Consider the following 16,378-nt stretch of genomic DNA (forward strand, 5'->3'; position numbering starts at 1 on the left):
CTGATCCCATCTTGTTTCATTTTTTCTCTCCCTTTCCCCCACAACCCCCAGCCCTACCTCTCCAATATTCTTCCCCCCCACCACCATAAACCAATGCTTCTCAAATCCTGTGAAAACTCATGGGAAGTTCAGCTTCCTGGACCCCCACCCCAGCTCTACAAAATTGGAATTTCTGGAGGTGGCATTTAGGGAATCTGCTTTTGACAAGCTCCTCTTGGTGAAATGAGCAGACACCCAGAGTGAAGAACCACACATTAAAAAGCACTGTTGTATTCATAAGTACTTTATCCATGTACATAGTATACTCGGAATAATACAGAAACACAGAGACTATCTCCCAGTCTTCCAAGGTTTAAATCATTTAGATTCTTTAGCTCATTGAAGAAGATGTAGTGCATTCCTCCTATTTAAGTGTTAAATATTCCATAAAGCCCACCTACTCTGTGGTAATTTTGTTTTAATGCCAGCCTAAAAGCATGTTTGAAATAACTGTTTTGAAATAGTTTTGTTTTGAAATAATTTTAGATTTAATAGGAGACGCACAAATAGGACAGAGTTCCCCCTCTCATTCTTAATTTACTAAGTGGAAAACAAGACAAATTATTGGCCAGTGTTCATCTTTACAGGGTTGACCTGGTGTGATTGAACAAGCATTTATAAAACCCCTACTGTGTGCTGGGCACTTGGCCCTGGAATGCAGAAGTGAAGATGATGGAGCCTCACGCTTGAGAAGGTCAAGAGAGCACAAGCATTTGCATTTCATACATGCTAGATTCAACAGTCACGGGCATTTCGGGGTCAGGCAAGATGTTATATATAATATCACTTGTGTCATCTTGGAAGCCTGCTAGTAATTCCAATTTCTCTATCTCTACCCTGTATCTTTCTGATGCTCTTTTTGTGCACAATCTGACTCCTGTGGTCACTAAATCCAGGGCATCAGAGACTGCATTTCTGGTGGGGGTTGTGGGTGGGAGTGGACTCTCAGGGTACCCTTATTTAAGGGGGCTATTTAAGGAAACGGAATACAAGTGGTGGGGAGCGACGTCTACCTGGTGCACACTTCCGAATCCGGCTGCATTGGTCAGGCCATTTGCTCCTTGGTAGATCCCCGCCGTGCCTGCAGGAAGAAGGAATGGGTACAGATGAGGTTTCTTACAATCAGAGAGGGATGTGGAGGAGAAAGATGCGGCAGACAGGTGGGCTCTTTGAGGGCTGACAACCTGGGATGGAACCTGTGACCTTGGCAGGTTACCAAATCTCTCTGCTGCTCATTTCTGTCAATTCACGAATTAAAATAAGTAACTCTGCCATCAAAGGGTTGTGGTGAGCAATAAATGAGATTGTGCATGCAATAAAGATTCTGGTTCTCAAGAGTTATGTTTCAAAAATATTTATTTAAAAATTGTGGGAAGCCGGGGCGCCTGGGTGGCTCAGTCAGTTAAGTGTCCGCCTTTGGCTCAGGTCATGATCCTAGAGCCCTGGGATCAAGCCCCACACTGGGCTCCCTGCTCAGCTGGGAGTCCGCTTGTCCCTCTCTGCTCTGCTCATGCTGTCTCTCTCTTAAATAAATAAATAACATCTTTAAAATAATTGTGGTAAGCATCCATGACATAAAACTAACTGTTTTAACTATTTCTAACCACACAGTTGAGTGACATTCGGTACATTTGTGTTGTTGTGTGACCGTCTCCACCTTCCATACCCATAATTCTTTTCATCTTGCAAAACTGTGTTGTGTCCCCATTAAATAATAACTCCCCATTCCTCCCCTCCCCCTGCCCCCGGCCTCTACCATTCTACTTTCTCTATGAATGTGACTATTCTAGGAGCTGCACATAAGCGGAATCACATAGTACTTGTCCTCTTGTGATTGGCTTATTTCATTTAGCATCACGTCTTCGAGTTTTGTCCACATTGCAGCAGGTGCCAGCATAACATTCCATTGTACCATACACTACATTTAAAAAAAGTTTTTTTTTATTTTTTAAAGATTTTATTTATTCGTTTGCCAGAGAGAGAGTTCACAAGTAGGCAGAGAGGCAGGCAGAGAGAGAGGAGGAAGCAGGTTCCTGCTGAGCAGAGAGCCTGATGCGGGGCTCGATCCCAGGACCGACATCATGACCTGAGCTGAAGGCAGAGGCTTAACCCACTGAGCCACCCAGGCGCCCCTATACACTACATTAAAAAAAAAAAAAAAAGACTTTATTTATTTATTTGACAGAGAGAGGGAGGAAAAGCAGGGGAAGTGGTGCAGGGAGCCCGACGTGGGGCTTGATCCTAGGACCCTGGGATCATGACCTGAGCCAAAGGCAGATGCTTAACCCACTGAGCCACCCAGGCGCCCCATAGTTAGGACCATATACCACATTTTGTTTATCCATTCGTCTGTCAATGGACACTTGGATTGCTTCCATTTTTTGGCTATCATGAATAATGCTGTTATGAATATGGGGATACAAATGGCTCTTTTAGACCCTTCTTTCAAGTTTTTTGGGTAGATACCCAGAAGTAGAATTACTGGATATGATCATTTGCTTTTTCAATTTTTTGAGGAACCACTTACTGTTGTTTCCAGCATTCCATCATTTTACATTCCCACCAACAGTGCACAGGGATCCAAATTCTCCACATCCTTGTCAACTCTTCCTCCCTTCCTTTTCTTTCTTTTTTTGATAGTAACCATTCTAAGGGGTGCAAGGTGGTAAATGAGTAAACTGAATGGTGGTAAACTGAATAAAGGCACAAAAGGACTTTTGCCCTCTGAGCCTCAGTTGCCCCATCTGTAAAATGGGAATAAAAATGACGCTTCTACTATTAGTACAAGAAAATGCGATTTACTGAATGAATGAGTGAGTGGTGCGTGGGGTGTCACTGAAGACTGGGTGGTCAGGCAAGGCCTCTCTGAGGTGACACTGGAGTGGACACATGCCAGCGATGGACACAGCCTGGGAAAGGAGTGTTCACGCACGCTGAGGGCACAGATCCTAAGCAAGGATTCGCTTGGCAGGTGAGAAAGGCAAGGCCAATGAGGCAGGAGCCCAGGGAGGGAAGAGGGCAGTTGCAGGAAAAGCCGTGGTGAACTTGTGTGTTTCAGGTGCCGTTCTGAGCTCTTCCTGGACTAACTGAGGCCCAGAAAAGTTAAGCGACGTACCGAAGGGAGCACAGAGGTGACAGCTGCTGGGGCGGGAACCGGGCAGTCTGACTTGAGTTTTCAACAGCTCTCTGTGCTGCTGTTGCTGCTGCTTTATAAACTGTTCTTTTGGGGGTTATAACTTATATACTATACAATTCCTCCACTGGGGTCAGTTGGATGATTTTTAGAGTAAATCCATATAATTGTGCGCCCGTTACCACAGTGCTGTTTCAGAACATTTCCATCTCCCCCAAAGTTCCCTTGTGCCTCTCTGCAGTCATCCCCCACCCCCGCCCCCAGCATCAGGCAGCTAAGCCACTGCTGATTCTGGACTTTTGCCTTTTCTAGAAATTTCACAGAAGTGGGATCAGAAGAGATGTACTTGTTTCTGGCCTCCTCCTTCCGCATAAGGCTGCAGAAGCCCATCCATGGACCAGAAGTTCATTGTTTCTCATTGCTGAATTGTACTGAGTGTGGGGATGCACCGCATCCAAGTTGGGGCTATTCCAGATAAAGAGGCTCTAACCATTTCATATGAGTCCTTGTGTGCATATATGTTTTCATCCCCCTTGGGCACATCCCAGGGAGTAGGAGCGTGAAATCATGTGGCAAGAGTATATTTTCCTTTTTAAAGACACAGTCAAAGTGTCTTCTGAGTGGCTGTACCATTTCATGAACCTACTAACAGTGTATGAGACTTCTGTTTTTTTCAGCACTTGGTATTTTTGGTCTTTTTGATCATAGCCATTCCAGTAGGTATGCAGTGGTATTTCTGTGTGGTTTTAGGTAGTGTTTGTCCAACGATTAACCATGTCGGGCATCTTTTCATGTGCTTATTAGCCATTCATGTATCTTTTTAGATGAAGATCTATTCAAATCTTTTGCTCATAAAAAAAAAAAAAAAGGTATGTCCTCTTAAAATTTTGTTGTAAGAATTTCTTATATACGCTGGACACAAGTCCTTTATCAGATACACAGTGTGTAAATATTATCTCCAAGTCTGTAGCTTGTTCTTTCATTTTCTTTATGGTGTCTTTTGAAGAGCAGAAGCTCTTTTTTTTTTTTAATCAATATCCTCCTTATGGATTCTGCTTTTACTGATTAATCCAAGGTGAGATTCTTTCCTATGTTTTCTTCTAGAAATTTTACAGTTCTAGCTCTATGATCTAATGTAAGTTAATTCTGTGTGTGTGGTGTGAGGTGGGGGTCTAAATGAATCTTTTGCATATGGATATCTGGTTGTTCCAGCACCATTGTAAAAAAGTTTATCCTTTTCCTCACTGAATTACTTGACACCTTTGCCAAAAATTAATTGACAGTTAATGTGAGGGTTTATTTCTGGACTCTGTTCCACCCATGTATCTAGCCTATACCAATTCCATCCCGACCTGGTTACTGCAGCTTTATAGTAAGTTCTGAAATCAGATAGCATAAGTTCTCCATTTGTTCTTCTTTTTTTTTCTTTTTTTTTTTCAAAGATTTTATTTATTTATTTAACAGACAGAGATCACAAGCAGGCAGAGAGGCAGGCAGAGAGAGAGGGGGAGGCAGGCTCCCCGCTGAGCAGAGAGCCCGATGCGGTGCTTGATCCCAGGACCCCAGGATCACAACCTGAGCTGAAGGCAGAGGCTTAACCCACTGAGCCACCCAGGCGCCCCTTGTTCTTCTTTTTCAAGATTGTTTTGGCTTCTATGTGTAAACTTAGCATTTACATATCAACTTTAGAATGAGCTTGTTGATTTTTGTTGGCCAGAAGGAAGTGATACATTTCTCAACCCAGAATCCTACATCCAGAGAAAATATCCTTCAGGGGAAAAGGGAAAATCAAGACATTCTTAAATGAAGGAAAACTAAGAAAACCTGTCACAGCAGACATACTCTGAGAAGGTGAGTACAGGAAGTTCTTGGAACAGGCAGGAAAATTTTTTTTAAAGAATTTATTTACTTATTTGACAGACAAAGATCACAAGTAGGCAGAGAGGCAGGCAGAAAGAGAGGGGGAAGCAGGCTCCCTGCTGAGCAGAGAGTCCTATGTGGGGCTCGATCCCAGGACCCTGGGGACTCAATCTCGGGACCCTGAGATCACGACCTGAGCCAAGGCAGAGGCTTTAACGCACTGAGCCACCCAGGCGCCCCCAGGCAGAAAATTTTAAAAAGGACTCTTGGAACATCAGGAGGGAGAAAGAAAAAAGAAAAAAGTAAAAATAAGGGTAAATTAAGTCTCCTTTCTGTATGGCTATGCCAAACAACTCAATATGCAGTTAGGTCTATAAAAGTTTGCTATCAAATTTTAGGAGTTTTCAAATGTGTTTTGTAATTACCTAAAATATTGAAATGGCTCCAAAGTGAAATCTGCAAAATAAACTCTTCCCATACCCAGGGGTGAGAAGGATTCTGTGCTGGACCCTGGGACGTGTTCCGTAATGCCTGCCAGGGAGTGGAGGGGCCAGGGAAGCTTTCCCGGGAGAATTGACACCTACACTAATCTCTGAAGGATGAGTTAGAGTCAGCCAGGTGAAGAGAGGAAGGACCAGGAACATGGCCACACCTCAGTGTGTCCATGACACCTGGTCCAAGGACCAGAACCCACAGAATTTGTCCACAATAATGTGGGACGCTGGGATCCCTTTCTGTCCTCAGTGGCCTGTTCAGACTCATCCACAGAAGGTCTAGGCCAGCCTATTCCATTCTAAATTATTTTTGGGGTCACGGTTACCATGGTGACCCCACCTGCTAAAGCTTAGAAACACACTGCTCTAGGAAGAGCCTTGGCCGCAGCGTTTCCTGTTCTGATTTCTCTTTTCTTTTGTGTCCATCTTCTGAATGACAACATTGAGCAGGTTTGAAAACAAACAGGCCACAGTCTGGCCCCTTTGTATTCTTTCCCCCAAACAGCCTCTTGTTTGTTTGCAACCACAAACAAACTGTGGTGTGCGGAGGGCATTCCCAGAGCCCCTGCAGGGGGAGACAGCCATCCCCTGGCTGAAGACCCAGGAGGGCGGGGGCATGTGGCCCCAGAAATCTTGTGCCACAATATGTGGGTTTTCCAAATGGACAATCTTAAGCTGGAATGTTAAACACCGACTTCTTGCCTCCATCTGGCTGGTGGAGTGCCCACGGGAGAATTGGGGAAGGCAAGGGTGAGATATGGAAAACATCCTTTCCTAAAGTGATGGTGCAGTCCTGCTAGGGCCACCCCCAATATCCATTCACCCCTTCTGTCTCGTGTCAATAGTGTCTCTGCTTTTAAGCTGGGCACATGCCTGATATATACTACTTTTCCCAGTGTGGTGGGTGTGGCCATGTGATGAGTTCTAGTCAAGGGGAGGGTAATAAGTTAATGTGTACAATTTCCTGAGTATGCCCTTACAGGGCAGGGGTAGGGCCTGCAAAATAGGGTCATCTGGGATCACACGGCTGAGCATAAAGATGTAAGGAGCTTGGACCCCTGACGCATTTGCAGACCAGAACCACCATCTCAGCGATATGATTTTCAAGTGGATATCCATCCATTTATTCAACAATACAGTTCCTACTGAAATGGATCACGGTGTCAGGCACGGTTGTGGATGTGGCGTAAGGGGCTGAAGCTTACATTCACGGAGGAGACAGGACACAATCAAGTGGATAAGTGCACGAAGACTTAAGATGATTCCAGATCCAAATGCAGTGATGCATTACAAAGCCTTACTGAGCTGTGGACTATGGGCTGGGACCTACTCGCTAGGTGTTCTGGATGAGCAAAGAAACCGGGAGAGGGCATGTAGGATGTCCCTTGTCTGCCGAATCTGTGTCTTTTTAAAAATTTCATTGTTTCTCTCTATATTTTTTTATGATTGTCCCATACTTTTTGGTATTTTTCTTCTACTTACTCTTTCCCCCGTGAAATTCTACCCGATTATAGATAATCGCGTATCTGTTTTGGTATCTAAGTATATTTGTGCTTCATGCAAAAGTGTTTTTGCCCCCACTCTGAGAACCATTTTCTGCTCCCTTTGGGGGTGATATTGCCCCCAATCAGAATGCAAGTTCTAGAGATTCATTTTTATTGTATTTTACACTAAATGAAGGAAAAACCCCTGCCCTTCACCATAGTGAACATGTGAAGTCCTGGGTGATCCAGACCCTGGAGGTAGGCTCGGGGCCAAGGAAAGACACCCCCTGTATTGCATGTTGTTATGCACAGGACTTGTTCAATGCAGCTGTCCATCCTCCAAGGTAGATAGTGTTACGTAGTTTACAAAAACTCAGTGTTGGAACGTTCCCTGGCTTGTCCAACAGCGTCTGAGCTTCTGGACATCTACTCTTACACGTCTACCAGGTCAGCCATAAAAATCCCCAAAACTCTTACAAAGTGGAAAAAGCAAGTGCTGGCGAGGATGTGGAGAAACTGGAAAGCTTGCACACTGCGGGTAGGAGTGTAAGGTGTGTAGCTGCTGTGGAAGGAGGCTTGCTGATGCCTCCCAAAGGTGCACATATAATTACCAAGTGACCCAGCAATCCCCCTCCCGGGTGCATACCCCAAAGAGTTGAAAACAGATGTTCAGACAAAAAGCTGTACACAAATGTTCCTGCAGCACTATTCACAATAGCCAAAAGGCAGACCACGCCCAGTGTCCATTGGCTGGTGGATGGATAAATGGACTGTGTCACAGGCAGACAATGGAACATTATTCAGCTGTAAAAAGGAATGGAGTCCTGACGCCCACTACAGCATGGATGAAGTCGGAAACATTGTTGAGTGGAAAAAGTTAGATGTCAAAGACCACATATGGTCTGATTTGCATTTATATGAGAGGCCCGGACAGTGATCCACGGAGATCAAAGTAGACTTGTGGCTGCTGGGAGCTGGGGGCAGAGCTGAAGTGGGAGTGAGAGTTTCGTGGGTGGTGGGCTTTCCTTTTGGGGTGATAAGAATATCTTGGAGCTGGACAGAGGTGGTGTTTGCACAATGAAGGCATTAGACGCCACCAGCTGTGCACTCTGAACTGGTTACTGTTATGTGACTTTGACCTCCTCTGAAAGTAAAACAAAGCTGCTGCTTCCACTGCCCCCCAGCAGCGTCCCACAGCTGGCCTCCCAGGCAACAGCAAAGGAGGGGTATGGAGCCGCCCCAAGAGTTCAGGACCCTTCCCTCTGCCATTCTCCTGGGTGCTCTTCGGGCTTTGAGATAAGAGATGATATCGGCATCTCTGGGATTCCTTGTGCTCACCCACCAGGGAACCACGCCTGTCCCCACCTCTTCGGCACCAACCTCACGTTCCCTTCCTATTTTCTCCTTCCCCTTTGTTGGAAGGGTCACGGCTTCATCTGACCAGGCTGTGAGATTCCCTGCAGAAGGCTCTTCGGGATTGGGGTCGGGGGGGGGGGGCAAGTTGGGTCCGCCTCTCCCCGGCAACAGTGGGCCACTTTCCGAGATCATGGAACAGCTCTCATGTGCAGGGGCCCCCGTACAGTACAGGTGGCATTTGGGATCTTTCAACCGCTGTCAGTGCGCAAAGACCCACCGCCTTTATTACTACTGTCAGGAGGGCCAGTCCGCCGGGGGACGCGCTCCATGTAAACTGGGAAGCGAACGTGTTGACTACACTGGTACTGGCCCACAATGCTGAGCCCTCCCTGCTGAGTGACCCCCGCACCCCGTCAGCCCCACCACGGAGGTAACTACGCAAAAGTGGTGGCACCTGCCCCGATTCAGGAGAATTCCCCGTGAAGCCAGCGCCTGATGTGCTACTAGGGTTTTACAAGGCAGACGAGGCAACCGGGAACCATATCCATATGGGGATGTTTAATGGAGAAATCCTAGGGAACGTGCTGAGAGGTGCGCACTTTCTGGACACTTTTCTCCAACTTCCCTGCGGAGAAAGTGCTCCCACAGTGCTCCGAGGGGCACGATCTGGTTTCACTGTTCCTTCCTCCACCTGCTACTCCTTGCCACACAATCACAAGTCACAATCACAAGCCACTGTGGGATGAGGGGAGGAGGGCAAGCATGTCAGAGTAACTGAGGCTTCTCCTCCTGGTCCCATCAGGGTCCTGGGTCCTGAGCCGGGATGCACAGGGGAGCAGAAGAATGAGCAGAAATGAGTTATCCCAGCTCTTGTGTTCTGAAGTTTAAGCCTTGGAATCTGGGAGGATTTGAGGTGCATGCTAATGCTTCTCAAACTGTCAGGAAAGGACAAAGACATGGTTGCCTAACTAGCACACAACTTGTGCCACACATAATTCACTGCGTGATACCACACCCCCAAACGGCTCTGCCTCCTGTGCTGAGATGTGCCAGGGATTACGTGCCTGGTGGCCGCGGCAGAATTTAGTCTTTAACTGCTGGGAAAGTTTCTCTCTCTTACTTTCAGTACTGTACTTATGTTATCATGGGCCAGTGAGTTTGTACACCGGCCCCATTTGGTGGGCCAACTGAGAATTAGATTGATGTAGGCAAAATGGCTTAAGAAATCCAAAGGAAGGATTCTCTTGGGGGGATGGGAGAGCCCATTGGCTAGAGAAATGGGGTAGGGCAAGAGGGAAGGCAAGGTGGTGGGCAGGGGAAGAAAACGAGAATGAGCAAGGAGTCCCGAGGCAGAGGGATTCTCTGTACCCACACAGAGGTATGGAGAAAGTAGCAAGCCTCCCCTTCACGGGAAAGGGCTGTGTGCACTGAGTCTGAGATAGGCAGCCCTCAGAACATTCCAGGCCCAACAGCAGAGGGAGGTGAGGGAAGGAGCTGGTGCAGCCACAACGGTAAATGGCAACTGACACACAGCATCAGTGTTGGGAAACAATAAGGGGTGGTGGGGATTGTGGCAAACTGGAATGTGCAGTTTTTTTGTTTTTAAAGATTTTATTTTTGACTAATCTCCACACCTGTCGTGGGGCTCAAACTTTACAACCCCAAGATCAAGAGTCATATGCTGCACCGCCAGAGCCAGCCAGGCGCCCCTGGGATGCACAGTTTTATTTAAGGGGGCAGCAGCTTGTGGCAGACGCTGCTTGGTTCCCCACAGGAATTCTCAGTTCCTTTCTCCTCGGCAGTTACCTCCCTTGCTTTCCCAGTTTCCCTTGCAGTTCTGGGATGGCTGTGTAATCTAGTTCCAGACAAGGGGTTTCTGGGAAAGACTTTTCTTTTGTTCCCCTGCCAGCCCCTCCCCTGGATTATGTAAAGATGGAATGCCTGGAGTTACAGCAGCCATCTTGGGACATGAGGCTACAAATATAAAAGCAAAAGGCCCACATGTTGAGGATGAAGGATTGGAAGGATAAAAAGAACCTGGGGCTTCTCCTCCCAGGCTTCTCCTCCTGAAGGTAAAAATGAGCTACCAAACCGATCTTATGGTCAGACTTCTTGCTAAATGCACAATAAATGTTATTATGGGTTAAGCCAAGATTAGTTGGGCTTTTTGTTACTAGCAGTTCAAAGCATTCCTAACTGATACAGTGCTGCTCAGCTCCAACTGACCTCTGTCCCCAGAAGTGTGATTTAATGTAGCCAGGCTTCTGATTTTTCCAAAGGAGCGAAAAATCTGGGCTTATATATGAAATTTCCCAATGTTTATATATAGGCAACAAATATAAATTAGTTGGGGCCAAAAAAAAAAAAAAAAAAAACAAACAAACCAACAAACCCAAAACAAACAAAAACATATTTGCAGGGGATGTGGCCTGTGGGTTTCCAGTTTGTGACCTCTGCTCTAGGAGGAGAGAACAACGAAACATTGCTGTGCCCACAGTGTGGCAAAGACACAGCGACGGAGAGCCCCAGACAGAAGGAGCCTCATGGACTGAGAGAGTGGACAGGTCGGCAGCAGCCTGGGTCTCAGTGAGGGAGGATGGGGAGTCCGGGACACTGTAACACACTGGCTTGGGGTAAGATGCCAGACCTGTGGCGAAATTCCAGAGAATTTGGGGAAAGCCTTGAAAGACTACAGTGAAACTTGCCACCGGCCCAGGGGAACGGTAGCTCCAACTGGAAATCATGTTGAAAGGCTGAAAATAAAGTCAGATCCACTTTTTACCTCCCTGAACTTACAGATCAAGATTTATACCTGCTAGACAAGATACAGAGGGATCCTCTATGTCCCTGAAACTGGGCCTCCACCAGCATCAGGGAGCCCGTGTGGACAGTCGTGGACACCAGCCCACCCTCTTTCTCCATCCCGCAAAATGCAGGAGGACAAAATGTCAAGTGAATTCAAGTTCATGACACGTTTTCCTCACCAGTACACCCAAGACCTCTCTTTTTAAAAAAATGTGTTTCCTTTCATTCCTTATCACTTCATAGGCAGTAATTCTAGCAGAGCTGAGGCATGTCCCACCATTTCTGTTTTCCTGCAAAAGTGTGCCCAGTGCTTTGTGGGCAGCTACATAACTTCTGTGAATTCTGTGTTACATTTCCTATGATTTCTCGTTTTTTTCACTCATCAGGAAGTTCTTAAGACCTGTCTACGTTGCTGTGAGTTCGTCCTGTTTGTTTCGTTTCATTATATTCCATATGGTTTCCCCATTTTTTTGCCCGGCACTAAGTCCTTGGGCTCTGTACCCACTGCCGGAGGCACCGTTCCCCTGTTGTCCTGGCAACTGCCCTGCCCGCCCTTTGTGTGCATTCTTGGTATCTGCCCGGGGCACCTCCATGTCCACCCAGGACATCACGAACACCCTTGGGCCATCCCCTGTGGACTTGTGTCTGAGTCTCCTTGGGATGTGTTCCCAGAAGTGGGACGGCTGGGTCCCATTGTCCTAAGACCTGGTCTCCCTAAGGGCCGGGCGAGAGCTCCTGGTTGCTGGTGCACGCCTCCCTCCCCCCACTGCCCTGGCAGTGCCCCCCACCCCTGTATCCCCAGCAATAGCTAAGTGTTGCTATTCTAATAGGACTAACAGGATATCTGCCTTGTTGTCTTTAATTCACATTTCTCTGATTACCAGTGGCTGTGCATATCCTTCTTGGGCTTCTTGCCTTCTAGATTCCCTCTGCTTTCCAAGGAGATGGTGACAGTCACCATAAAAACCTCTCCTCCTTCTCTTGGGCCAAGCTCAGCTTTAAGTGAACCCAAGCCCTTGGAGACCTTAGTTACTGGCATTAGCACTTAGATGAATAATAATAAAATAATAAGAATGGCCTCCATTTACGGAGCCCTTCCTTCCCCAGGGCTAGTCATCGTACAAGCAGTGTCTTGCTTCATCTAGACCACAAGCCTAGGACGTCTGTCCTAGTGGGAAGTGGCAGAGCAGGGTTCAAGCCCGGGTCGGCCTGACCCTGAAGCTGTGGCGCCCAGCCAGCATGCGGCCCTGCCTTCCCAGCAGCTCTGGGAAACAGCACAGGTCACTGCCTGCCTCGGTTCTCCAGCCAACCCGATGTCCCTGTCACCACAGGCTTGACGTGTCACTCCTGGCAGCGCAAAGAAAGCCTTGTGGGTGATCCCAGTGAAAAGCGGCCCCTCATCGATGCTACTTGCTTTGGAATCCACCTTATGATTTCTTTGCCCACAGCCAAGGGACCTACTGTCCCGGGTCCACATCATACTCAAAAACAAGTACTTGTTCATCTTAATGAAGTCTCACTGATGCCCGTGTTCAAAACTGCTGAAAACACACCAGGGCAGCCAGTGAAAAGACCTGGGTGTCTAGCCAGGGGTGATATAAAAAGTTATCGCCACATAATGTGTAAAATGGAAAAGCCACAAGTAGGCAGACAGAAGTGAACCCCACCCAGTCAGGCACCCTATCTGTAGCCCATTTGCCCACAAAGGGACAAATCCCAGATCTCCCCAGGTTCAGGGCTCTGTTTCTTTTCTTTGCCCAGAATACCTCGTGGTGAAGGCCAAGCCCTGCCTTGACCTGACTAGCTCTGGCCTTGCCCTTGACCTCCTGTGTTCATCCAGGCAGTCACTCTTTTGTTCAATAAATATTTGCTGACTGCCTAGTGTGTGCTATGATTTCTGTTTTGGGAAAGAGCTAGGTCCTGTCTTCTCGGATCTTAGGGCCTAGAAGGGGTGGGAGACGACAGAGAATCCACGCATAATTGATTATTTGCCCTGGTGACTACGGACAGTGGTTGAAAGTGCTAAGCCTCAGTTTCCCCATATGTAAAATGGAACTAAATGGTTTATTTATTTGGTTTATTATGAGGATTCTGTAAGATACGGCATATAAAAGGGAGAGCCCACACAGAGTAAATGTTCCATAAATGGTAGCTGGGATTATTATTCTTCGTGTGTTAATAATCACCATCAAGATGTCAACGTTAGCTAGTATTCCATTGATCTACCATTTAAAAAAAATTGTGGGGTTAAAGACACTGGAGGAAGTTTGAAAAAACAGAATAACAATTTGGGTAGGGCCAAACAGAAGATTCCAGATGAAAACAAAGGATTTGGGGAAATCGAGGTTGTGCTTTGAGCTCTAAGACCAACAGGGATGCACGGTCCACACACCGGGGAGGGAGGCATCCATGACCATTTGCTGGCACTGAGTCATCTAGTCTATTTTGCCATCTTAAAAAAAAAAAAAAAATCCAAATATGCACCCGGAGCCTGTCTTCCTGCATCTTGGCCGCACATGGAGTCCAGCCCACATCTGCGTTTAATCAAATCAGTTGCTAAATGTCACAATGGCCTCATTCACAGGTAGCGTAAAGCATATTTAACTGGCAATAAAACAATCCGCATTCCTGAGAATGCCGTTTCAGATAGGCTGCCTGTCACTGCATCTCTGCCTCACGAGCAGGAGTGATGTCGGGGCAGAGATGGGGACAGGGGCCAAGAAGGGCAACAGTGCTGCTGAGCAGAGGCGACCACGTGCAGATTCACATGTGCTGGGCTGCAAAGAGAGCCAACACGTGGCGCCAGCTGGGAAAAGGCAAGTGGCAATCGTGAGCACACTCCAGACTAAATGTTGCTGTTTGTGCACGACAGTTATGCAGAGGATTGATAGAGCTGGAGGGCTTCCTAGAGGAGGTGGCAATCGAGCAGAAGCTAAATGGACAGAAGGAGCTAACCACACAGAAGATCTGGGGAAAGAGCATTTCAGGTTGGGGGCAAGAGTAAAATAAAAAGGCCCCGAGGTATGAGGAGTGCAAACAAGGCCAGTGTGCGTGAAATGGAGAGATGGGGGTGCGGTATGTGTCACGAGGTCAGAGAGGTCTTCGGGGGCTGAATCAAATAGGGCTTGGTTGCGGGGAGGTCACTGTGAGGCACTGGCATTATTTCTGACTACAGCGGGAAGCCTCACATGGAGTGTTTTCAGCAGAGGAGTGACATGATCTGATCCAATACAGGGAAGGATGGACTGTGTGACTTCACTCAGTGGGGCGGAAACAGATCAGAGGGTCACAGTGGATCCCAAGACCAAGTGCATGGTTCTTACTGCCAAGGATCTCCTCTGGAGGGACTGTCAGGAGTGGTAACCCATAAATATCAGGGCTTCTGAGACAAGTTACACATGATGGAGAGAGATTTTCACTGATCTAGTGCCCAGGGAAGGCCCTGGGGTAGATGTACCTTATACTGCTCTGGTGGAAATTTGGCAGGGTCGGAGTATGTGACACAGCCTGGACCAATCAGCGCATCACATTCCCCTGACGACAAAGATTGCTTCAGGGGCGTGCATCTCAGCTAAGAAGACCCAAATGAGGGGACATCGCCAGGTGTCGTATGGTCAAGAGGCCGGAGGGCTGTGGCCACTTGGCCATGGGGAGAGCACCAGGCATTCACATGACTGCCCTCCTCCCCAAAGAGATAACACACCCAGTTTTCACTGCCCAGATGTGCAAAAAAGATGTCTGCTGGGAGAAGAGACGGGACTGAATCCTCACCCTTGGTGCCCCTCCCCCTCTCACCCACCTAAATACCGTCGCTGATTTCTGTGCACAGGGTCCCTGAAAGCCCTGGAAGACTGCCCCCCTTTCTCCACCTCCACGGTTCTACCATTTCTTTCCCTGGGACCACCTCACTTCCTCGCTGATTCTCCTGCATCTGCCCCGACCCTGGCTCCATCCGCTGTCCTCACAGCCTCCCAGAGCTCTTTTCCCCATCAGTCACAACGTCCTTGGCTTCCCTTCACAGGGTCCACAGGCCTGCTGTGACTTGCCTCTTCTCTGACCTCACTGAGCCCGATCTTTCGGGCCTATTATGGGTTGATCTGTGTCCGCCTCAAAAGATAGATTCAAGTCCTTACCCCAGTACCTTTGTGACCTATTTGGAAACAGGGTCTTTGCAGAGGGCATCAAGTTATGATGAGGTCCTACTGGATCGGGGTGGGACCTCATGCAGGAACTGGAGTCCTCATACAAAGACGAAAGTCTGGACGGAGACGCAGAGGGAAGAGTGCCATTAAGCTGGAGGCAGCGATGGGCCTCCAAGCCCAGGATCGCCAGCAACCAGCGGGAGCTGGGAAAGAGGCAATGAAGAGATTCTCCCCCAGGGCCTCCAGAAGGAACCAAGCCTGGAGTCTGGACTTCAGATTTCCGGAACTGTAAGAGAATACGTTCCTGTCATTTTCGGCCACCCAGTGTGCGGGGTTTCTGTGACAGCAGCCCTAGCAAGTCACACTGCCACCCCCCCCTTGCCTCCTTCCAGCCACCTGGCCACCAGGAGATTTTAGGACGTGTGTGTTTACTTGTCCCCCTGCCTGCAATACCTGCTCATAGGCCAGCATGTCCCCAAGGTTAATGTCCCTACAACTCCCTGGGGATCCTGTCAGAAAGCAGATTCTGCCAGTTCTGGGTGAGACCGGAATTACTAACCCTCTCCCAGGTGATGCAGATGCGGTCAGACTGGGGACCAGAGCTGGAATCCCTGACACCTCCCACAGCTGGTGGCCCCAGGTCAGCCAGGTCTCTGCTCAGCTATGACCGTCCCCGGCCACTCCAGGGCAGGCCCGCTCCTCAGCCTCCCCTGATTCCGGCCGCACCTTACAAGTCACTCTGGTACAGCTGTTTCCTTTTGCTGGAATTCACACCCCTGGAACCACCTTATTTAGAAACACATTTAGTGTTCGTCTTATTCTCACTAGGACATAAGCTCATGTGAGCTGGGACTTTGTCTCTATTTACTGCTTGGTGCTTGGTTTCTGGAAAAGTCAGCAGCACGTGGCAGCTCTCTGAAGGTAATTTTGGAGAAAAACAAACAAAAAGAATGTCTGTCTTGTTCTTGGCACTATTTCCAGCTTCTAGAACAGGGGCTGGCATCTAACAGACATTGAATAACCATATATTGAATGAATTAATTAAAAGAGCAAATGAACCAACCT

At 47.9% G+C, this 16,378-nt stretch overlaps 1 protein-coding gene across 2 annotated transcripts in view; it reads right to left on the minus strand.

Moving 5' to 3' along the window:
• Window positions 1–16,378, minus strand: part of LOC111141593 (EYA transcriptional coactivator and phosphatase 2) — a 188,151-nt gene that overhangs the window by 104,725 nt on the left and 67,048 nt on the right. For both annotated transcript variants that reach the window (XM_022494259.1, XM_022494258.1), the window contains exon 5: window positions 1,053–1,120. In XM_022494259.1, coding sequence (XP_022349967.1) covers window positions 1,053–1,120 — 68 coding nt within the window. The remainder of the gene's footprint in view (window positions 1–1,052; window positions 1,121–16,378) is intronic.

Source organism: Enhydra lutris, unplaced genomic scaffold (assembly GCF_002288905.1).
Source record: "Enhydra lutris kenyoni isolate GAN:26980312 unplaced genomic scaffold, ASM228890v2 scaffoldscaffold6, whole genome shotgun sequence".
Taxonomy (NCBI): Eukaryota; Metazoa; Chordata; class Mammalia; order Carnivora; family Mustelidae; genus Enhydra; species Enhydra lutris.